At 52.1% G+C, this 22,878-nt stretch overlaps 1 protein-coding gene across 1 annotated transcript in view; it reads left to right on the forward strand.

The window, feature by feature from the left end:
- Nucleotides 1–22,114, forward strand: part of MARCO (macrophage receptor with collagenous structure) — a 35,000-nt gene extending 12,886 nt beyond the window's left edge. The window contains exons 2-16 of the mRNA XM_035008176.1: nucleotides 971–1,072; nucleotides 1,939–2,160; nucleotides 3,362–3,397; nucleotides 5,635–5,670; nucleotides 5,957–6,001; nucleotides 6,300–6,407; nucleotides 9,847–9,945; nucleotides 10,043–10,078; nucleotides 10,552–10,650; nucleotides 10,743–10,805; nucleotides 17,654–17,698; nucleotides 18,686–18,784; nucleotides 19,305–19,340; nucleotides 19,900–20,091; nucleotides 21,764–22,114. Coding sequence (XP_034864067.1) covers nucleotides 971–1,072; nucleotides 1,939–2,160; nucleotides 3,362–3,397; nucleotides 5,635–5,670; nucleotides 5,957–6,001; nucleotides 6,300–6,407; nucleotides 9,847–9,945; nucleotides 10,043–10,078; nucleotides 10,552–10,650; nucleotides 10,743–10,805; nucleotides 17,654–17,698; nucleotides 18,686–18,784; nucleotides 19,305–19,340; nucleotides 19,900–20,091; nucleotides 21,764–21,894 — 1,349 coding nt within the window. The 3' untranslated portion in view covers nucleotides 21,895–22,114. The remainder of the gene's footprint in view (nucleotides 1–970; nucleotides 1,073–1,938; nucleotides 2,161–3,361; nucleotides 3,398–5,634; nucleotides 5,671–5,956; nucleotides 6,002–6,299; nucleotides 6,408–9,846; nucleotides 9,946–10,042; nucleotides 10,079–10,551; nucleotides 10,651–10,742; nucleotides 10,806–17,653; nucleotides 17,699–18,685; nucleotides 18,785–19,304; nucleotides 19,341–19,899; nucleotides 20,092–21,763) is intronic.
- Nucleotides 22,115–22,878: the final 764 nt, after the last annotated feature.

The following is a 22,878-nucleotide window of genomic DNA, read 5'->3' on the forward strand; positions in this document are numbered from 1 at the left end:
CCCATGTCGGGCTCTCTGCTCAGTGGGAGCCTGCTTCTCTCTCTCCCTGCCACTCCCCCGCTTGTGCTCTCCCTCTCTCTATCAAATAAATAAATAAAATCTTAAAAAACGAAGAGTTAAATCTTTTTCAACAAAACAACAACAAACAAACAAAAAACTAGAGGAATGTCCATGGGAAATCATTCATTGCAGAAAGCAATGTACTATATTATATATAATATGATATCATTTGCATAAAATCAAAAGAAAAAAAGCCATGTCTGTCTAGCAGTGTCCGGGTTTATCAGTTTCCATGAGCAAGCAGGCTAGGAGGAAGGCCACACCCCAGGATGCCCGCAAAGCTTATGTCAGCAGGTTAGGACGCCAGGGAACTGAGGTCCCCTGAAGTCCCTGATTACAAGATTATTAACCCTTGTAATGCTCTCTATGTTGTTTGATAAATTATATTAAGCATGTTTTATTTGTGTAATTAAATAATCTAAAGAAAAAAGAAAACAAAAGCCCAAGTCTGAGTTCCAGATCTGCGTCTCATCACCTAATAGGTATTTCAACTTCTCCAAACCTCACTCAGATAAAGTGGCAACAATCATGCTCCTCCCAAAGTTTTGAAATTTAAGTACGTTAATTCATTAATTCACTTGATAAACATCTCTTGAGAGCCCTCTATCACCAGGCACTGTGCTAGGGCTTCGGGCTGCACCTGGTTTAAGGACTGCACTCTGTCACCTGATGATGTGGGGCCCGGGAGTTTGCCCAGCCACACCAATAAGTGACCGACAATGGCACTTCTTGGCTTGTGGGAGAAGGGGGGTCAGGGGGAGGATTTGGGGGTAGCGGGACTTTGTGTCTTTACCCTTGGCCTTCCCCGGGGGAGCCATCTGCTCACACAGAGCGGGGATTCCGACACAGGTTGGGGCCCCCTGGTCTCTGCCTCCTACAGCAGCCACCTCACACCGAGGTTGTGTTTCAGATCCACACCCCAAGAAGAGAAAGGGGGTGAACTGCTTCATGGTCATGGTGGCCATCTACCTGATTCTGCTCACCGCAGGTGCTGGGTTGCTGGTGGTGAAAGGTAAAGAGGTCTGGTCCCGTCTGGTGCCTCCTGGGGTGACACAGGGTTCAGGTTGAGTGGAAAGCCCTGGGGTCACTGCTGCCCACCTGCTGAGAAGGGGTTCTTAGTCCCTGGGTAGCCAGGTAGCCACATTGATGGGGCTCGATAGGGGGGAAGTGGACAGGGGAGTGTGTGTGTGTGTGTGTGTGTGTGTGTGTGTGAGACAGAGAGAGAGAGACATAGAGACAGATCGAGAGAGAGATAGAGAGAGAAAGTACATTCGAGCCTGTGTGCATGAGAGCAGTGAACAATGCAATAATTTCACATGGGTCTGCTGTGTGCGTCTTCCATCAAGTCTCCCCAGTGTCTGAGCGGGAAGGGGCTTTATTGATCAGAGAGTTCATGTTAACATGATTTTACTTACAAAGTGTTCCTGGTCCAAATGTCAAGGTCATGAAGCAATTCCATCTGCAGACACTGAACTCACCCAAGAACATCGTGTGCCCAGCTGTCATAAACATATGTCACACGTATATTCAGGCCACATGTGATTACATCAGACCAACATATTGGTCATCATATGTTCATGCCCAGAGCATGCAGGAAGGCGAAGTTTGATCATGATGCTGTGAGTGCATCCCTAGGCCATGCGGGAATAGTCTATGAACATGTAATGTCATGCTTAAGTGTGAAGTGCCCATGTGCAGGATATAGAAAGAGCTCTGTGTTCACACTAGGTCCTCATGGCACATGAAATGTGTGTTCAGTATCCAGGACCCACAGAAGTTATGCGCATACGACACAAGAACGTCAGGGATGTGCTCAAATACCTGGGATTTTAATGAAGTCCCTAAAAGAAGGCTGTGGGGTGGGGGTGGGGTGTCCAGTTCTGAATCTGCAGGAACGGCTCTGGGCCCTGGAGACTCACTTCACCAATGGAACACTGGCCGCCGAGGATGGCCTGTCCTTCTCTTTGCTCCAGTCAATGCCCATCCCACACCTCCCTGGGGGCACATTGGGGCTGCAGGTCCTGCAGGCCCAGATCACCCAGGTCCGCACCAGGCAGGAGCATCTGCTACGGAAGGTGGACAACTTCACTCGGAGCCCAGGTTTGGCCCCCTCCCCTCTGCACCAGGACTCCCCAGGGGATAGAAAGGAGGGGCTGCTGGTTCATGGGAAAGGGGATCCTTGGACTGGAATCCGAACCCTCTTCCACAGTGAGGAGAACATTCCAGAACCTTGGGGCCCAAGGAAATGGGTGAGAGCCATATGGAGTAAGCATGAGATGGCTCTATAATGTTTGGGAGGATGGGTAAAACAGAGCTTGGAGCAAGTCCCAGGACCACTCCCATGTAGCCAACTAATACAGGCCCATGGCTGGAGAGAGAGTAACGGCCGGCACCAAGAGGTCTGGGCCACGTGGGGACCTCGGAGGGACAGAGCAGTGGGCTTGCTGGGGAAGTGTGATGGCTTGGAAGATAGGGCCCAGGGCAGAAGAAAATGGAGCCCAAAGTGGAGATGCCAGGAGTCCCCCTCCCCTCGGTTTTCTCGGGGCCTGAGACTGGGCCACGTGAGGTGGTCCAACCACTACACCCACCACTCTCTTAGGCTGTGCCGGAACAGGAGAGCTGATTTGGGCAAAAGCAGCTGCTAGGTGTGTCCTCACTATTGCATGGCGCTCCAGCCCCGTGTCTGGGGAGAGCTGGGGCTTAAGGGGTGATCCCATGGCCGCCGTTTTGTGCCCATGGGAGCATTTGCTGAATGGGCACAGGGTCCAGGTGGGAGAATCCCCCAGAGGCTGCGGTCTTCCCAGTGAGCACAAATGAAGGCTGAGCCAGGATGCAGGGACAGGAGACAGCTGTGGCAGATGGGCAGAGTCCAGGCTCAGATGTTCAGATGCTCAGACACAAGGACCATCACTCCCTTCCTTAAGATATGGTGGAGCTGGTTGTGATCAGTACGAGGGGCCCTGCCATTAACCTGAGGCTCTTCCTGAAGAGGTTTGGCTCCCAAGTCTTCTGACAATATAGGGTAGACTCCGGGGGTCTCAACCTTCTTTCCCCACTTCTGCAGCTCCCAGGGATCTACAGCTCCCCGGTGCAGACCATTAGCTGCAACAAAACATCTGGCTTTTTCTAAAAGCTCATTCCTGGAAAATACCCAGGTGTTTGGCTCCTGTTGTCCAAATCCCCCATCTGCCTGAAGCCCTTGCTCCTCAGCCTGGAGGGCAGAGGCTCCTGACTTAGAGCTGGGTGCCCTGGGTGCATGCCCTCACAGCCCAGCCTACAACCCTCTCTCCTCCCCTTGCAGAGCTGTTCCGGGTCAAAGGGGAACGAGGAGCTCCAGGTACGTTAATTTCCCCTCTGGCCCATACCTCCTGCTCACCAAGGCCTTTCCCCACGGGCTCCTGGGCTGATGCCTTTCTGGGCCCTGACCCCAGCTTACCTTCCATGGGCCCCCACAGCTCCCCACAAACTCACTGGTCCTCCATTGGGTCGGCTCTCTCTTCCCTGACCTCGTCTGAAGTGGGAAATAGCTTCCCCATCCACCCCACCCCACCAAATCTAAGCCGCCTTCCACGGCCAGCCCAAGTGCATCGCCCTCAGGTGCCCTCTCCCCTGGTACCCCAGCTGCAAGTGCAGGATCCCCCTCTGTCTCCCGTAAGCACTGTTTCCAGATGCCTGTTACCCAACACCGAACTTGTCCCCCCATCTGACTACGATCATTTCCAGGGGTGCACGGCTTACGTCTCCTAGAGCACATAACAGGAGGGGCAGCCTCTGGGACCTGAGTTCTAATCCTAGCTCTGCCGCTTCCTGGCTGTGTGACTTTGGGCCAGTGACGTCACTTTTCTGGAACCTCAGCCACTCAGCTGTGTAAAAACTAACAGAGATCATTTTACTCACCTCCCGGGGTGGCTATAAGACACAAGTGAAGCAATGTGCAAAAAAATGTCCAATAGCAAGTGCTTTCTGAGGAAAACACATGTGCCTTTGTTGCTTTCTCTTTCTACCTGAACACACGCAGTATTAGCTGCACGCATGTGCACACATGTACACACACTTCCCCCCACCCCTACTCCATTTTATCACCAGAGCCGTTGGAATGCCACCTTGAAAATCATTCTGCGTGGCGTTCTTGGGACAGAACCCTTTGGCCTCATAATTTTTTAAGTTTGGCCCAGACCACGCTGCTGGTCGTCAAGAGTTTCGAGGCAGCCTTGCATGGTGACACGAGAATCTGTTTGCATCCCCAGCACTCCTGGGGACAGACCCTGGCTCTCTCTGGAGCCAGGTGGCTTTGAGCAAGTCACTTAACACTTCTGAGCTCAGTGTCCTCCCCTGTGAGGTGGGGATAAGGATAGGACCTCCTGGGATTGGTGTGGGGATAAAACGATGAATGTAAAAATGTGTAGTCCGGTGCCCGGCTCAGAATATGTATTTGCTTTGTTATTTTGTGGGGAAGATTAAAGGAGCTAATGCTTGGGCAGCCCCAGCGGGATGGATGTTGACTCCTCCCCTCTAAGGAGATGCTGACTCTAAGGAGTCAGGGCTTACACCTCTTCAGATTCCTGCGTTGAAAATCTAACCCCCAAGGGGATTGTATTAGGAGGTGGGGTCTTTGGGAGGTGATTTGGCCATCAGAGCAGGGCCCTCTTGAATGGGATTAGTGCCCTTATAAAAGAAACTCCAATGAGCTCCCTCACCCCCCTTCTACCGCGTGAGGACACGGCAAGAAGTTCAGAAGAACCTGACCACACTAGCAGTCGAATCTTGGACATCCAGCCTCCAGAACTGTGAGAAATACATTTCTGTTGTTTATAAGCCACCTGCTCTGCAGTGTTCTGTTACAGCAGCCCGAATGGACTAGGACAGGACGAGGAGCCCTGTCCTGCCCTCCTGGTGTGTTGGGAGTCTTGAGTCTGCAAAGCAGCCCGTGGGAAGGGACAGAACTATATGTGAGTGACAGCAAAAATAGGTGCCACGTGTCCAGAGCTGGCCACCAGGACTGTCCTGTGGAGCTGGTATATTGCTGAGCACCTCCATGCTCCGTTTTACTGATGAGGAAACTGAAGCTCAAAAGGAAGAAGTAACTTGCACCAGGTCACCCAGGGGAAGGGGTGGTGCTGCTCCTCGAACCCGGGTCCGTCTGACGCACCTCCCTCAGAACACGTCACCTGCATCACTGCAGTTCACCTGTTACACCATGAGCTTCTTGGAGGAAGGAGCTCTGCCTTCTCTTTCTTTCCTTCCTTCCACATGGTTTGGCTCATTCTTGGGGCTCAGTGGCAGTGTGTTGAATAAATAACAGTGTGATAAGCAGCCTTGTCACCCCACCTTGTGGGTTGGCTGCTGGGTGTCTCTGTTCCTCAGCTTTAGGTCTTCCAGGTCAAAGGGGACCCAGGGCAGGCCGGGCATCGCATCCCAGGTCTGCCAAGGCCACCGGCTGAGAAAGGGGGCCGAGTGGACCGAGGTGTGCCGTGGAGCCATGAACACTGACCCCTGTCTACCAGCCCCGTAATTGTTTTTGCCCTCGTTGTGCAGGCTTCATTCTGAATCCCTTTTCCTTTCCATGCCCCCCAGGACTCCAAGGCCCGCCTGGAATCAAGGGAGACGCAGGTGGGCAGGGGCCGGGTGTGTGCACAGGGAGAGGGTCCGGAAGCAGGGGCCTCAGCAATTTTATACCCTATGCCTAAGGGACTCGCCTTTTCTTTTCTTTCTCTCTGTCTCTCTCTTCTTCTTGTTCTGCAGAGTGAAATGTTATCACTGTTAGTGTGTGTGTGTGTGTGGAGGGGGGTGACACAGAGAGAAGCCCCTCCCTTCATGCTGGGCATCCTGTCCTTCTGTGGGGCTCTAGAACATCAGCTGACTGAGGAGCTGAGACTAGTTCTTTCCTTCCTCGCAGGCCTCCAAGGACCCAACGGTGCTCCAGGGAAACAGGGAGCCCCTGGTAACGTGTGTCTCCTCTGCTTGGGCTCAGCGGTGCCTTGGCCGAGGTGCTGAGCCAGTCGCCCCGCTACCCCCTCCCCACAGCCCCACCCGCAGCCCCAGAGGGTTGGTGCCCTCCCCCAGTCCTCTGCCCTGGAGTCTTACTGTGCCTCATCGAGACACCCCTAGATGACCTCACCTTCCCCAGACTTCCTCTGGAGGCCCCTTTCTCTTCTCCCCAAATGCCCCCTGCCCCATTGCCTAGGAGCCTATCCCAGGAGGATGGCAGGAGCCCACCTCGTTGGCCATTCTCTACCCAGGCACCCCAGGACAGCAGGGAGAGAAGGGGAGCAAAGGCGATGGGGGTCTTGTTGGCCCGAAAGGGGAACCTGGAGCTAAGGGCAACAAAGGAGACTTGGGTCTCCCAGGTAAGGGCCCTATGGGGGTGTCAGTGCTGGTGGGGGGGCCTGCGGGCTGGGTCCTGTCCCTGTGGAAGCGTGTCTGTTCTGTCCCATGGAGGACAAAGTGGACAAAGCTGGGCTCTGCCTGCCAGCCTCCCGGGAACACACACGAGGTCTTTTCTGTCCAGGTGAGTAGAAACCAGGAACGCGAAAGCTGAGAGCAGTGTGTGTTGGGGGGGGGGGGGGGACAAAACCTCATGCCAGGCACGACCTGTGACAAGTGGGGACACAGGCCATGCTAGGAGCTCGGAGGAGAGGAAGGCGAGGGACAGCGGTGGGACCTGAGGTGGGCACAGGGGAGGAGGGGAGACTGGCTGGCAGGGAGGGAAAAGGGGTTCATCCCAGAAGCAGGTGCTACCTCAGAACTATTTGGGGCACTTGTTCAAAGTCCAAGAGTCTGTGTTTCAAAGGCCTGGATGATTTGATGCCGACAGTCTAGATGCTCTGAGAAGCGCAGCCCCGGGGGCTCTGGCCATGACTGAGCACCTTCCTGCCCCTTGTCCTTGGCCTCTTGAGGCCCCCTTGGGGGGTTCGGGGCGTAGTAGGGAGAGTGAGGCCTGTGCAGCTAGTGGGCTTGTTTTGTTTTGTTTGAAGATTTATTTATTTTAGAGAGAGAGAGCGCGTGCATGCACGTGGGTGGGGGAGGGAAGGAGTGAGAGAGACTCAAACAGACTCCCCGCTGAGCACAGAGCCAGATGCTGGATCCCACAACCTGAGATCCGGACCTGAGCGGAAACCAAGAGTTGGACGCTCAACCACATGCGCCACCCAGGCACCCCAGCTAGTGGGCTTATTTGCCATCCCTGCTCTGCACCTGTTCATTCACTTGCATCTCTAGGCACATTTTTAACCAGTTGAGATTTAGTTTCTTCATTTCAGAAAAGAATGGCGATGAAAATAATAATAATTAAATTATGCATACCTTGTAGGACAGTTACAGGGCTAGAGATCATGTTTTCAAACTATCTGCCACATGGTTCAACACTAAACTAATAGCCATTAGAATTAGCAGTACTAGCGATCCTTTCAGGTAGAAAGGGAAGGACTTCAGTTCTAAGATCAGACACACCTGGGTCCTAATACGGCTCACTAGCTGTGCTACCTGAGGCAAATGACTCGACCTCTCCGACCCTAATTTACTCACCTATAAAAGCGGGATAATAAGAGCAACTTCTAATAGGGATCAGTTACAACAGGAATATAAGATATAAGGTGGTGGCGCTGTACCTGCAAATGGGAATATTTACATTGTAAGAGACTAGGGTGCTTGTCTTCAGGAAGAGGGCACTTACAAGGATGTGTCAGTCTTGCTCAAACATTAGAAAGGCACTTGTGGAAGAGAAAACAGACTCACTCTGGGTGCCCAGCAATAGAAGGAGGAGCGATGATCAAGGGTTTCATGAGAGCCAATTGTGCCGAGGTAAGGGAGGAGGAAGGCATTAAGACTTAAGGCTGCCCAGGGATGAACCGGGCAGGCATGCGCGGGGCAGCTGCCGCGGGGACGGGCCAGGGGAGGGGCTGCAGAATTCTTGGCGGGACTGAGCGAAACCTTTGCACCAAGCAGATGGTTAGACAGTTGACCTCTGAGGGTGCTTCCAAAGGCGGCCCGCCACAGTTCTCTGCAACAGGAAAGGGGGCCCTAGACTTTCTCAAGGTGGCCCTGCCAGCCCCGGGGAAGGGGGGGGATGACAGCCGGCACTCTGCCCGCGGAGTCTGTGCCCTCCTGTTTCCCATCCCACACTCACCCACCGCCACAAACGCATGGTGACTTTGCGCCAGGGCATGGCACGCACACTCAGAGGTGGACTCGGGCCTGGAAACGCTGTGGCCACCCCTCCTCTTCCCAAATGTCCTCTCCCAAGATCACAAGATCTCTTTCACTCCGCTCTGGTGGTACCGAGGTTTGGTGCTCTTTGTCCCAGCGGATGGGTAATTCCCCTGGTACAGATCCAGGGGACACGTCTGTTTGCCTCACTTCACCTGTAGAGGTGATGGGAAGGTTCGGACATGAGGCGCAGCTGGGGTTCTTCCGTGGGTGGGTGCCAGACCCTGGTTGTTTCACCCAGAACGCCCGGCTTCCCAGGGCTGTCCCCTTTGATGGAAACATGGCAGTTATGGCCACACATAGCCACACACAGATTCCGGCCCAGACCACGCTCCAGAATCCTCCTACAGCCAAGCAATTCCTGTAACGTGATGGTTCCGGTCGGCCCGGAACAATCGGGCCCACCAACCAATTCCTCCAGGGAAGTAATTCCTAGTCCCTTCTAACAAATGCCATTTGTCCCTTCTGCCAAAACCGACACACTCAATGACCAAGAACTGCCTTCATTGGGGCTTGCCCCTGAGGCTTTAAGAGATCTCAACTGTAACCAAGTTCTCTCTGGTTATTTTGTTTCCCATCAAGGAATAATCATCCTTCAAGTATCTAAACCAGGAAGAATCTACGTCCTAAGCCTTGCCCCTAACATCACCCCAGCTTAGACCCAGAAAGCTCTGCATGACCCGTGATTCTTTCCCTCTGCTTCAGACCCTTCTGTCTCCTTTCTTGATTCACTGGAGAGAAGGCTGGTATCCCTCTGAGTCCTCCCCTTCTCTATCAAGAAAATAATGGAATGGAGCCTTTTAACCAAATTCCATCACGCTAAGCCTGTCCCAGGGCAGAGGGGGCTGCTCGGGGTGGGGCTTCGACTGGCAGGGCTAGCAGAGGCATGCAGCTGGGTCCGAAACCAAACCCATGGATTGGGAAGGGGTTGCCAGCCCCCTGCTCTCAGGAGCCTCCCTCAATTGATATGCACCAAGCCGTGGCAGAAAGGAGGAGGGAGCAGTGAAGGACCGAGGTGAGGACAGGCTGGGACGAGCCTCGAATGCAGATGACAAGTGGAAAATTTGAAACCTCGGGCACCCGGAGAGGCTGTGGCTGAAGCACTGGCAGGAATCGGAGCTGCGGCAATGTTCCTCTCCCCACCCGTACCTTTGAGTCTCTATTCTCAGCATCTGGGATCGACTTTCTGGAATATTCAGATTTCGGTTTGGGAGGCTTGAAAAATAATTCCCCAAACGCAGACACGAAAATGAGCCAGGCAGCCCTGGCTAAGCTTAGCCAGGGCTGTGGTCCCTCCCAAGGGGACCGGCGTGCTGACCAGGGTCCTGAGAGCCTGGCTTCCCAGGCCTGCCCATCAGCCAAGCCAGGTGACCTTGACCATTTTTCACAAGTTCACATCTTGTCTCTGGGGCAAGGTGGTGTGCTCCTTGAGGGCAGCTATTGGATCTTCCACTTCTGGGCTCCAGGTCGGAGGAGCTCAAGGAGTTTGAGTTTGGAATTTGGGTGAGACAAGTGTCAGTGGGATCTGGCAGCTGGGTTTGCCCTTCTCCTACGCCTGACCACGATTCCTTGATTTTTCAGGAAGCAAAGGGGACATGGGCATGAAAGGAGACACAGGGGTCATGGGTCCCCCCGGAGCCCAGGGCAGTAAAGGTGACTCAGGGAAGCCAGGCCCCCCAGGTAAGAGGCTGTCCATTGGCCTGTAAGTATTCCCTTTCCCCCCTGGCAGACTGAGCTATAAGGGAACAAAATCCCTAAAAGTCCTTCTTCATTTCAGGTGTGGCTGGATCTCCTGGAATGAAAGGAGATCAAGGTAAGAACTCTGGGAATCCAGGTATCATTCGAGCTGCCACTGTCCCTGGACAAAGTCAAGCCCAGGGCATGTCTTTTATTTCACTGTAGTGTTACCCCAGAGCCCATGGGGTCTCTTAAAACCCAGCCATGCCCGAGAGGAAGGGGTTTGATTGGCATTCCGTCTTAGAGCTTCGCCGCACTCTGCCCTCCAGGGGTGTGGAGCACACGTTCACAACCCAGGGTGCCTGGTGGGTCCCTAAGCCCCAGACACTGCAGAGCCATGGCTGAGATGAACAAATTGCTCAGGCTGTAACCTTTCTCCTGCTGACTGGGCTCATTCGCGGCTTCTAGAGGGAGATGATTAAAGCTGCCCAGGGAACACATAAGGTGGTAGGAGGTACACGTGTCACTGCTGAGAAGAGAGGTGTGCTGGGGCAGGGGGCAGCCAGGCTCTCTGGTGACCGAAGCCAACCTTGCAGTTGTCACTTGCAGGACAACCTGGAGCGAAGGGTCTTCCCGGCTTTCCGGGCGCGGCGGGATCTGCAGGGGCCAAGGGGGAGCCTGGCAGCGCTGGCTCCCCGGGACTAGCAGGTGAGGTCCTTGGTGCTGTGGTGGGCGCGGAGAGTGATGTCTGAAGATCCACAGAGCCCAGCCCTCATACCATCTGGGCATCTGTTGTATAGGACCAGCAGGGAGACCCGGGAGTCCCGGAGCCAACGGCGTGAAAGGAAGCAAGGGGGACCCAGGTAACAGAGGGTGTGGGTAGGGGGTGGGTGGGATGCTGGGTGCCAGGAATGGACAGGGAGGAGGACTGCTTCCCACTGCTCCCACCAGAAGGAGGCAGAGGGTCTCCTGTGCTCTGGCCCCGGAAACCCCTGGATTAAGGAAGACACTTTCTTTTGCCAGGGCCCTTTGAACTCAAAGCCCTAGGGCTGTCCTCTCTCTGCCCAGGGTCCTTGAAAGGCCCCTATGCCATGACCAAACCTCCACCATTAAAGAGAAGGGAAGGGCAGCTGACCCACATCATCTCCTGGCCTGCCTTCCAGCCGTGTGCATTCTCTCCAGTTAATCTGCAATGGGACCCCAAGGGTCAGGGCTCTGGATCTGGGTGGGGGGGGGTCAAGAAACCCTCTCTTGTACATTCTTCCAAAGGGGCTCAGGCTGGGAAGAGTGACCCACAGTAACCAAACTCACAGTGACTACTGTATAAACCTTCATGTCAACTTGGTCTACATTATAAACCATTGTGCCAACTTAGTCTAGGTTATAAACCAATGTGGTCTACTTTATAAACCTCTACACCAATTTTGTCTAGTCACTAAGTAAGTCTGAGCAATGGTTTAGAAAGTCTGGGCCACTGTGTTGGGTGCTGGGGCACCGTGATGCCGAATACCTGCTTCCTACCCTCACACCTACAGGTCGGTGCAGGAGACAGGTAGACAGACCGTTGCCAGGAACATTCTGTCGTGGGCTTTTGCATGGAGAAGTGCCGAACACCCTTTAGAAAGCCAAGTGCAGCCTAGAGGTGTTGTAACAGGGCAAGGTCGAGAGAGCGGGCTATGCAGCTGCCTAGGATGGCGTGGACAGTCTGGCACAGCCCCTCGTCTGCCAGAGCAGAAGGTCATGCTGTGTTAGACAGCCTGATGGCCTCACGCGGAGCTGTGTGCAGACTCCCACCAGGGGCAGGTCCTCTCAGGGCTCATCGATCAAGCAGTTGACTGATGGATGGATTGATTCTTTAAACAAATGTGACTTAACTCAGCTAAATGCTTTAGTTTCACCGTGTCCCCTGTCTGGTAGGGGTGGCAAAAGGCAGAGCAGTGTAGGAGTGATGTAAGAGCTTGAGCTGAGTCTTGTGGAATGAGTGGAGCCTGGCCATGGGGAAGAGGGGAAAGGAAATCTAGAGAGAAGGAATAGAGCAGGCGAAGTCATGGAGGAATGAGGCAGAGCTCTGTAGGCTGCTGTTCCCGGCATCTGGGGTTGGGATGTGAGAGAGGGTCAGGAGCTCTGGCCAGAGGGGTGGGTGGGGGCCACCTCCTGGCTGGCTCTGGATTCTGGGCCTTCAACCACTGGGGTTTTCCTGAAGATAATCGAGAGCTTTGGCACAGGCCGTTCTAATACCCGTTGTCCTTCTAGCCCATCCAGCCTCGGAGCTGATTTCTTTTTCACGGGCTGTGTGTCAGCGTGAGCTGGGGATCTGCTACCTGATGTCATGTAGATACCACCTGAAGGCACCCAGCAAGGTGTCACGTTCTGGGTGTTGTGGTCAGATGTCCCTGCCTTGTTGGCTGCCTCTTCCTGATCTTAAATATTTTCACCTTCTTTGGTCCCAGAGCTTAGGGGGTCTGACTCTAGGGCCTGAGGCTGCCCTACCCCTGAGTTTTCTGCTTGGCTTCATAGTGATGACAGCTTTCATCCCTCAGTTATAAATAATGAGTCTCTCTCCCCAACCTCCACCGCCCCCCCAATTGCCAGACTAATGGTTCTTAACTAAGCAAGGGTATCAGGGGTAAAACATGATTTTACCCACAAGGGACACTGTGCCCACTCCCCAGGCCCCCAGCCTGTGTCTCCCACTGTCTGAAGGTAGGAGATTTTGCCCTGCACTCCATATCCTGGGAGGGCTTGCAGAAGAAGAGCAGCTCCTGATAATGAGCATTTCCATGACAAGCCAGTGGGATAAGCACTCTCATTAGCGCTATGTCACAGTGACTTGCCCACACTTGAGGAGCCAGGAGGAGGCACAGCCAGAACTGGAATCCTAGCATGGCCGACCCAAAGCCTGGGGCCTTGTCTGTTACACTCTGTCATGCTGTCTTCCTCCCCAGGCAGCCTGAAAGTACCCCCTACCCCATCAGGCATTCTGATGAGTGACACCTTCTCTCTCCATCCCAGGTCAGGAAGGATTAGAGCTGAGGCTACAGCAGGTTCTTCCATTCCGAGAAGGAAACCTGATGTGTTCAGGCCCTGTTATGGCCCACCTCCCTTATAGCACAGAGAACTTTGGCCCACAGCCTGGGGATCGTTTTAACCCCATTATCAAGTTCCCATACATTTGTTGAGCACCTTTTTGGGCATCTCCATCAATCAGGCCGAGAGGTAAATGCCAACCAGGCAAATTCTAAGCATTAGTCCTTAATTCCGCCTACCCAAGTAAACATGGGGATTACGTTTTCAATTTGGAGCATGTGATGATTACAACTTACGTAAAATTGCATAGGTTTCCCACACAAATCCAAATGCTCATCTCCATCTAGTAGCTAATGGTCCCATCTCAAGAGGGAAGTCCCACAGGTCCATAATCTGGCCGCACATAGGCCGGTCTATATATCATCCCGAAGGCAGAGGTTAAGGAACTCTTGGAGAGGTTAGATTTCTCAAGTGGGAAAAGGAAGGATGGGTGGTGGTCATGGAAGATAACGCACACTTTTCCATGTCAGGACATTGGTATTCCCCCCAACTAGAGGTAGTATGGTGTTTGTCCAGTTTTGATTATATCAAGCCAGTTTTTCAAACCAGTTTCCTATTTTGTAAATAAAATCGTTAATCTCTCACAAGAATATCTAGCCTCCCTGGATGAAAACAGAGAAATTATAGTGCCTTGGCTTGACCTAGGTTAACAGCCAGATCCCATTATCGTGCATTAATTATTAAAAAAAAAGAAGTCTGTTTATGATTAACAATGCCTTTGGGCCAGGCACTATGCTTGGGATTTACTCCTATGATCTTAGCTCATCTGCCTGAGCCCCTGAGTTTCATCACCCCTACCTTACAGCCGAGGGAGCAAGCACTCCCCAAGGGTGAACAATCTCCTCGGGGTCTCACAGTTAATATACTCTGAATCTCAATCCCAAAGTCAGATCCCAAAGTTGTGCTTTTCCAGATTGTGTTGCATAAAATAACATAGAGTGTAGGACTCTAGAGAAGTCCGAATCGCCTGCACCTCCCATTCCATAGTAGATGGGTAAATCCTGGCTCAGTCACCAAAAATCCTCCTGTTGTAAACGGTCATTTACCATACCCCAACCCATTCGGGTGGAATGTTTCCCCGTGTTGACACCTCTTGAGAGAAAGCAGCCATCTCAGATTGAAGATGGTGAAGAGGAAATTCTTTTGGTCTGTTGGGAAGACAAACCGCAACATATCACGTAGGGCATTATCACTCAGCAGAACTTTCTCCGGAGGTCATTTCCTTTACCATTCACGAAGCAGCATTTTACCACCCCCCAAAACTTAGTTTTTTCTAACCTTTGATCTTTCAAAGGATTTCAAAATTATCTGATTTGGGGGAAAAGATTGCAAAGTACAAAAAAAAAAACCCCACAAAAATTAATTTTAGCTCTGAATCCCTTAGCCATTTCAAAGTTTGTTGGGCTTTGATTTTCCTCTTGAGACAAAGCCAAAATGCAAATAACCTGAAATCCATTTTCTCATCTGTATTGGAAGATATTTTATTGTGAAGGTAAGCAACAAAGAGTAATTCGTAATAGCAATTAAGCCCTATATTGTGAATATAATTTCTCAGTTCATTCCAGTCCCCATATCGAAGTACTGAGTTAGTCCCAGAATTTATTAAATTTTACCAACTCACATTTCTAACTTGTCGCTTATAAAACCTGTCCTCATTTTCCTCTAAATCTCTCAGGGGTATCTGCAAAAGTCTACACGCATCCCAGTTTTGGTCCCCAACCCGCCATCCTACTTCTGCTACATAACTCAGTCTGTCAGTTATTAAACACATCCTCACTCTGTCAGGCTGCACTTAGCCTGTATGTCAAGATGCTACTTAAGGAGTTTCCTAATGTACCAGAAATTTCTACATTAAATCAGAGCTGGAAGATCTGCTCCCCAACTTGACCCAGGCCTCTGGGTTTCCTCCTCTGTGGAATGTGAGGAATAGTCTAGAATATATATCCAGGTCCCTGCTAGCTTGACAACACTCTGGGTTTGAAATTGGCAATTTCCCCTCAGAGCAGGAACATTCTAAGATTTTAGGCAAAAGACCAGCTGAACACTAAACAATAAGGAGATGTTTGCTTTCTAATGAAACGATTTTCTTGGGGGAGAAAATCATTTCTCTAAATAAACACCTTGCAAATAAATATTTTGGGTCCCCTCAGCTTGATACGTGTGTGATACCCAGAAAAACTCAGTTAGCTGTGGTTTAAAGGAGAAACCAGCATTTGTTTGCCTCAGAGACAGGAAGGCTGCTCAAAGGTGAGCTGGGAAGTGGTCGTTAATGCATCAGTGAGGTTTGTTTAGGGCAGTGTTGCTCAAAACGTGGTCCTCGGACCAGCAGCATCACCACAACCTGGGAACCTGTTAGAAATGCAGCATCTCAGATCCACTGACTCAGCATCTCTGGGGTGGAGCCTGAAAAGCCAAGCTTGTTTCCCGAGCCCGGTACAGGCAATTCTGATGCACCCCTAGTTCGACTACTCATTTAGGGGAAAGGGATGGCCCAGGGTAGGCTGCGAGTGTCTTTGGAACCAGGTGGACAGCCTGAGTGGGAACTCCAGGAAGGTGGGAGCTGCCGTGCTAATGGGCCCAAGGAGCAGCAGCACCCAGTGGGAGACCAAACGTGGGTTACAGCCCAACTGCCCCAGTCCCTCCCTGTGTGACCTTGGATAAATCACCTAGCATCTGTGACTGTGGACTTCCTCCTTGTCTGTATAAAGGAAAATGGCACGACCTGCAGGGCAGCTGAAAGGTGGAATGAGGGTGTGTATAAAGCTCCTAGCAGCGGGCCTGGCTCAGCAGATGCTGAGTCCCCGGGAGGGGAGGACCTGGGGAGGAGGCTGTGAAAATGAGGTGGGGGTGGGGGTCAGGCCATGGGGACCACGGACCTAGGAATAGGGGAGTCCCTATGATTCCTGTCTGTACAGGGTGTGCTTGTCATTTGGTGCTTTGGGGACAGCTGGAGATGGGCACTTCTTTGGGAGGGGACAATAAAGGGAGGTCACGGGGCCTGGGGCCCCTGCACCTTGCTTCCAGGGACAGACTCTCAAGGTAGAGGTTTCTGCAATATGGCAGTCTCTAGGCCACAGAGGGCCAAGGGTCAAGGTATGGATGGTTTTTCTATTTACTAACAGCCAAAGGCAGATTTCTGAGTGTGGCTTCTCCTCTCTGATCTTGACACATGCAATTCAGATGCTGATGAGCAGAGGAAATTTGTGCTGCCTTAGCTGGGTCACCTCAGGTCCCCGGGGAAACAATTAGGGGGCTTGTTGGGCAGCGAGCCTGGAGCTCATCTGGGCCAGGGTCTGAGGTGCTCCCCCCAGAGGGGAGACAGACACACGCCAACAGGGTCCGTGGGGTCCCTGTGGCAGCACTTACTGAGCACGGGCCAGACACGAGGCTCAGCCCATGACACAGGCGACTTCATTTCAGTCTCAAGACCACCCCTGAGGCAGCCAGGAGACTCAGAGCAGGAAAGTGAGGCTCCCAGAGGGCAGCACCTTGCTCAAGGTCACAGAGGCAGATGCCAGCCCGGGCCGGCTAACTCTGGCCGCTTTGCTGCCTCAGGGGGAAGTACGCCATCCACGGGCAAGGCCAGAGAAGGCTTCGCGGTGAGGTGACATCTGACATCTTAGCAGGTTTTACAGGCTTGATCTGAGTTCTCCAGGGGATGGAAAGGGTGAGGCATTCTAAAAAGAGGGACCGGAGCAGGTGCAAATGTCCTGCGGTGGGCCGGGGCCTGCCTGCCAGGGTCTGACGTCTGAGTTTCCCTCAGCTCTCTTTTTTTTTTTTAAGATTTTATTTATTTGAGAGAGAGAATGAGATAGAGAGAGAGAGCATGAGAAGGGGGAGGGTTGGAGGGAGAAGCAGACTCCCTGCCGAGCAGGGAGCCCGATGCGGGACTCGATCCCGGGACTCCAGGATCATGACCTGAGCCGAAGGCAGTCGCTTAACCGACTGAGCCACCCAGGCACCCTCCCTCAGCTCTTGGAAGAGGCTCGCTGAGCCTCAGTTCTGTCCCATCCCTCACATGAGGGGCTGAACTAGTTGCCCTCTCAGATCCTTCCAGTGTGTCCTGCTTTTCCGGTGCCAAGGTCTAGCAGTAGCAGCTCTGAGCTCCTGGGGCTTCTGACCCAACCACACGAATCCTTAGCCACATTAGGGCCACGATGAAATGAACCAACAAATGCTATGGAGCAGCTGCTGTGAGGGCCCCCAACACCACTGGCGGCCAAGGAGTCCCCTCCACAGCCTTCTAGAAATAAAGATGACTTTATTTTCAAAATATCTCTCACTTCTTTTCCAATAAAATGCAGGCAGGAAGGAATGGGATTGGATTTATACACTGAGTCAGGCTACCATCGGACAAAGATGGCCAGCCAGTAAATCCAGAGTCCGTCTGTCTGTCTAACTCTGACTTTCATCCACTACCTTTCTACTTCACCCCAACACGTGTCCCCATTTATCTGCGGTCTGTCTCCTTTTATGCTCTGCTAAGGAGGCTTTAAACAATCGTGGAGAACCAATGTATCTTTCCGTCTGCATTAATCAGACAAAAGGTAGAGGTTGTCTAAGATTAAAAGTGTCTAATATCTAAGTTTTATTATCCCCCCCACCTTTTGTATTTCGATCTTAGGACTTCAAGGACAGAAAGGAACAAAAGGAGAATCAGGAGTTCCAGGTAAAGGGCTGGCTTCATTTACATTTCTCAGAATGATGTCTGGAAAGCCTCGTGCTTGGAGGGCAGGTCTTGATGACTTTGAACGTGCTGCTGTCACCTTCCCCCAAAGCGGCCGGGGCCCAAGCCTGTTTGTGGCTAGGACTCCTGTCCTCTGTCCCTCAAGCCTCAGATTCTTCCCCTGGAAAACCTGGAGAGGGACAGAACTCAGGGCCCTGAGGCAGGGGAGAGAGGGGCTGAGGGTGGGGAAGGGGGAAGAAGGGGCTGGAGAGCTGGTGGTCAGCTGGTGGCCTCAGGCCGTGCAGCCTCCGTGGAGCTGGGCAGTCTTCCTCTGCAGGCCCCAGGCTGCAAGGCCTCTATCTGCTTCCCCATGTCTGTGTTGGTCCATCTCCGTCTTCGTCAGTCCCCTGAAGCTTCTCCCGTCCTCCTCCTGCTGCTGGCCCCTGGCCTGTTACGATCACCTCAGTTTTCCAAGCCCCTGCCTGTGGTCCCTCCCTGAGTGCAGCACTTCCCACAGAGCAATTCTAGTCTTCTCCACAGCCCCGCCCTGATGCGTGCCGACGCGAAACTTCTCAGACACATTTCTTGAACTGTCTTTCTTCCTCCTGAGTTGGATATTTGGTTCCTATTTGAACTTACTAAAGGAGATCTCGGAGGCCTAGAAACATTCTAGCAAGTTCTCCCAGAATGGCCAGAACTTCCACACAATTAGGTGGTCTGATGAGGACCGACAACCTCTGGAATCAGCCGTTTTGATCTGTGTAGCACTCATGTGAGAGTCAGTGCAGAGATCACAGCAATACCTGGCCCCCCCGCCCTCACCACCTCTCCTAGGTGGGCCAAAATCACAGGCTGAACATCCAAACAGCCCATTCATGGGGGCGGGGAACGTGCTTGTCAAGACAACCCAGTCATTAAAGCCCAAGGTCCTTGGTCTCCCTTGGAAAGCAGAGCGGAACATCTGAGGGAAGCGGTCTCTCTCCTCTCCAGGTCCTGCGGGCATGAAGGGAGAAATGGGAAACCAGGGCCTGGTAGGCCCCCAGGGTCCACCGGGACTGAAAGGCCAAAAGGGAGAGCAGGGAGCGAAAGGTAAGGCCTCAATCTGTGATTTGTGGGTTCTGAGGAGAGGCCCTGTTGTAAGGGGTTTGGGAGTTTTCAGAACCAGAGGTGTAGAGGTTTATTGGCTCCCTGGACAAGTTCCGTGCTGGGCTTGCCCTCAGCCCTGAGCACACGGAAGTGAGTGAGGCACAGCCTGGGCACCCAGAGGGGCAGACACGCGAATGTGTGCTTGCACGATACCCGGCCACACCCTGGCCCCCAGAGCTTTCCACAAAGGAGATGCATCCCACTATCTCTTACCTGTTCAATGCTCCTCACTAAGCTAACTTAAATCCTTCCTGCTGTAGGGCAAGCCTAGTTCATCTTGCTCAACCAGTGGTGCTCATGGTACATCTAGTCCCCAGGATGCCAGGTCACTGGCAAAGCTGGAGGAGAGAATCTGCCCTCCCCACCCACACCCTCGTCCCTGCTGCTAGCAAAGAAGGGTGAAGGGGTCCTGGCTTGGTTTCCTTTATATTGTGTGTGTTCTTTTTTTTTTTTTTTTTGGCAGGATCTTCTGGAGCGCAGGGAATACGGGGAGAAAAAGGTAATTATTAATTATTATTAATTCTGTTCTCTTTAATTGGTGCCTTCGAGAGAACTCTGTACTTGAAAACTGTAGCTGTGGTAGAGGAGAGACCCTTGTTCTCAGAGAGATTCCTCATTTTGGGAAAAGCTAGCAGACTCATCCTTTGACTAAGCCTCCCCAGGATGACATAGAACCACAACACAACTGTTTAGCTCCCCTCCCCCACTTCCTTCACTTTCTCTCTTCTTCCCTCCCTCCCTCCCCTCCTTCCCTTTCTCCCTCCCTCCCTTCTTTCCTTCCTGCCATTTCCCCCTCAACGTTTCCTTTCCTTCTCGCCACAAGACAAGGCAAGATGCAGCCGGCTGGAGAGGCAGGACCAGCCACAGGTGGATGGAGGCTGCTCGCCCGGTTGTGTTGGTGTCACATGCAGGATGTTCCCAGCTCTGGTGATGGCCAAGCAGGAGGATTCCCCCTGCCCCTGAATAACAGAACTTCCAACAATGAAAAGGCAGAGCCTGCATCCACACAAAGCCCGAGGCTGCTCTCTTCACCTCTCCCACGTATGTCTTTCACCCAGGTGAACCCGGACTCAGTTATCCGGTGCAGATGGTCAGGATTATCGGCACTAGGAACCGAGGCCGGGCTGAAGTTTACCATAACAATGTCTGGGGGACCATCTGTGATGATGACTGGGACAATTCAGATGCCACTGTCTTCTGCCGCATGCTGGGCTACTCCAGGGGAATAGCCCTTACCAATGTAACACCTGGTGAGTGGGTCCTCGGCCAGGAGCCTCTTTCCTGGAAGTTTTCCCTTTGGTTGCAAGTGACCCAGTGAGTTTGGGTTAAAGAAAAGGATTGGCTTAAGCAACTGAAAAGTGCTGCCGTCCAGGCTAGCCACCCCAGGACAAAGAGGACCTGGACAGCAAAGGCTTGGCTGGGGCTCTGGCTGACCTGGCTTGGTCACTGTCTGTGCAGCCCGGGAAGCCAGATTGCTCCATGGCCAAGGGTGTTGGTGAGCCGTGGCTCTCTGAACGACAGCGAGGTGCTGGTCATGGCAGAACAGAAAAGTTGCAGGGTAGGCAAACACAAGTGCTCATCTCAGCTATCTGGAAACTAGAAGCCAGGAATGGCCATGCTGTGATCATCCTCAAGGAGAAGGTACAAAGGGAAAAGAAAACAAATCAGAGCAGGGACTTCCTAAAATAAGTTTTGGAAAGATATCCCAGGGTGCTAGAGACTCGGCCTATCTCTTTCAGCAAAAGGTTCAAACTTTCAATAAAGTAGTTAAGTCCCCAGGCTGAGACCATTTCTTTGGCCACAAGAGTTGACCTGGCAGGGACACTAGGCCACCTTCTCCTGCCCCCACCCCCAAACACTCTCTGCCTTTCCTCCACCCTACGGTGCCTACTTGCTTTTTAACCTGAGTTCCATATGGATTATAAAACTCCTTTAAAGTATGTGTTTTCCTCATATAGATTACACTTAATGTAGATCGCTACACTGTAAACTGTGTAAAAGTGTAAATTACTGTAACCAAATACAGATCTTCCTGAATTTATGATGGGGTTACATCTCAATAAGCCCATAGTAATTTGAAAACATTGTGTCAAAAATGCATCTAATACATGTCACCTACCAAACATCACAGCTTAGCCTCGTCTGCCTTAAGGGTGCTCAGAACACCTACACTGGCCCACAGTTAGAAAAAATCATCTAACATAAAGCCTACTTATAATAAAGTGTCGACCAGCCCATGTCATTGATTGAATACTGTACTGAAAGTGACAAACAGCATGGTGGTCTGGGTACGAACGGTTGTACGCGTATCGTATATTGGTTGTTTGCTCTCATGATCACCTGACTGACTAGGAGCTTCTGCTACCCAGCATCACAAGAGAGCATCGTCCCACATATCCCTAGCCTGGGAAAAGACCACAGTTCAAAATCCCAAGTATGATTGCACCACCATTAAGTTGGAAAATCATAAATCAAACCATCGTAAGTCAGGACTGTCAGTCATCCTGCTGTTTTCCTCCGTGCTGTTGATCTGAAATCAATTATATCCAAAGGAGGGGATTTGGAAGAATGTGTGAATGCTTTTGAGCCAGAGAACGGCCTGGTTCAAAGGGCATTTGAGGAAAGTGGGTACGACAGCAGGGACTAAGCAGGAAAGAGACAAACACTGGGAGGCCCCCAGGAGGAAATTTCAAACAGAGCACAGATTAAGTATTAATAATTAATAATAGAGTATATATCTTTATCTTAATCTATCTCACCTAATCTTTGGATGAGACTTTTGTTAAAGGGCAGAAAGCAGGAGGGAGGCAGAGTCATGGCAGGAGAGCCTGAGGGGCTGCGAGGGAAATTGGTAGCCTACCCCAAATGCAAGTTTGGCCCTAATCCTGCTCTCCTCTATCTCCCTGCTTTCCCTATATCCAGGCAGTGGGGAAATCTGGCTGGATGACGTTGCCTGTCGAGGGACAGAGATGAGCCTCTGGAGTTGCCAAAAAAGCAACTGGGGCTCTCACAACTGCAACCACAATGAGGATGCTGGCGTGGAATGCAGATGACCTCCCACAGCCCCTCCACTGTGCTGTGCCCAAAGTGTCTGCAGACATGGACACTCAACTTCTCGGGGGGAGGGCCAACACTCTCTGAAGGGTCACTCTGGGCTGGGGCCACTAATAAAGCTCAAAGCACGACCTGGTAATGTCTTCTGCCGTGGCTGAAATCACTAGTTCATACCTCCCGTCCCTTATCGATGAGCCCACTCAAGGGACACATTTCACTGAGTTCTCACAGGGGGACAGCGAAGTCTCAACATATAGCCAGGGGGAGGGTGCGCTCGAGGGGGACCTAAATGCGACGTGGAAAGTGAAGAGTGCCTATAGTCAAAACGAGGCATGCCCGTCCCCTCCCCTTAAGCTCCCTCACTGGAGCTGTTCGCCAGCAAATGGGGAGGTGGGCACACAGTTGACACCATGTTGCATGAAAAACAGGAACTGTGCCTTTAAGCATGAAAATTAGTTTTCTTAGGATGTGAGCTCCATAAATGAGAGGACTGTTGTCTGTTTTATTCACCCATGTAGGGGCTCAGTAAACATGTATTTAATGAATGACCGAATTAAACCAAGAAGGTAGAGCAGCTCATGTTCTGAGCAACTTGGCTCCCCCCTCCCTTTTCAGGCTTCCTCTGGGTTCTAAACTTTCTGAGTGCAATCTCACGTGCTCTCTCTCTCTCTCTCTCTCTCTCTCCCTCTCTCTGAACATCTAGTCTCTTCCCTGCACTGCACAACACCAACCACCTCTTCATTCTCCAGGCAACCTCCTAAGAGATCTTTAGAAATGACAAAGAAACCACCATACTGATCCCTGCCTAAAGCCTTCAATGGCTCCTCCTTCCCCGAGGCAGTGGACCACACTCATCACCTGGCTTGCAAGGAAATGCCCCTGACAGTTGACCCCACACTTCCCTCCCGTAACCTTGATGCTTCGTTTCCTCTCTATGTTACATCCAGTATCTCCCACACATCACACGACAGTCTCTTGCTGTT

This window comes from Mirounga leonina, unplaced genomic scaffold (genome assembly GCF_011800145.1).
Source record: "Mirounga leonina isolate KUSES-001 unplaced genomic scaffold, KU_Mleo_1.0 Mir_151, whole genome shotgun sequence".
Taxonomy (NCBI): domain Eukaryota; kingdom Metazoa; phylum Chordata; class Mammalia; order Carnivora; family Phocidae; genus Mirounga; species Mirounga leonina.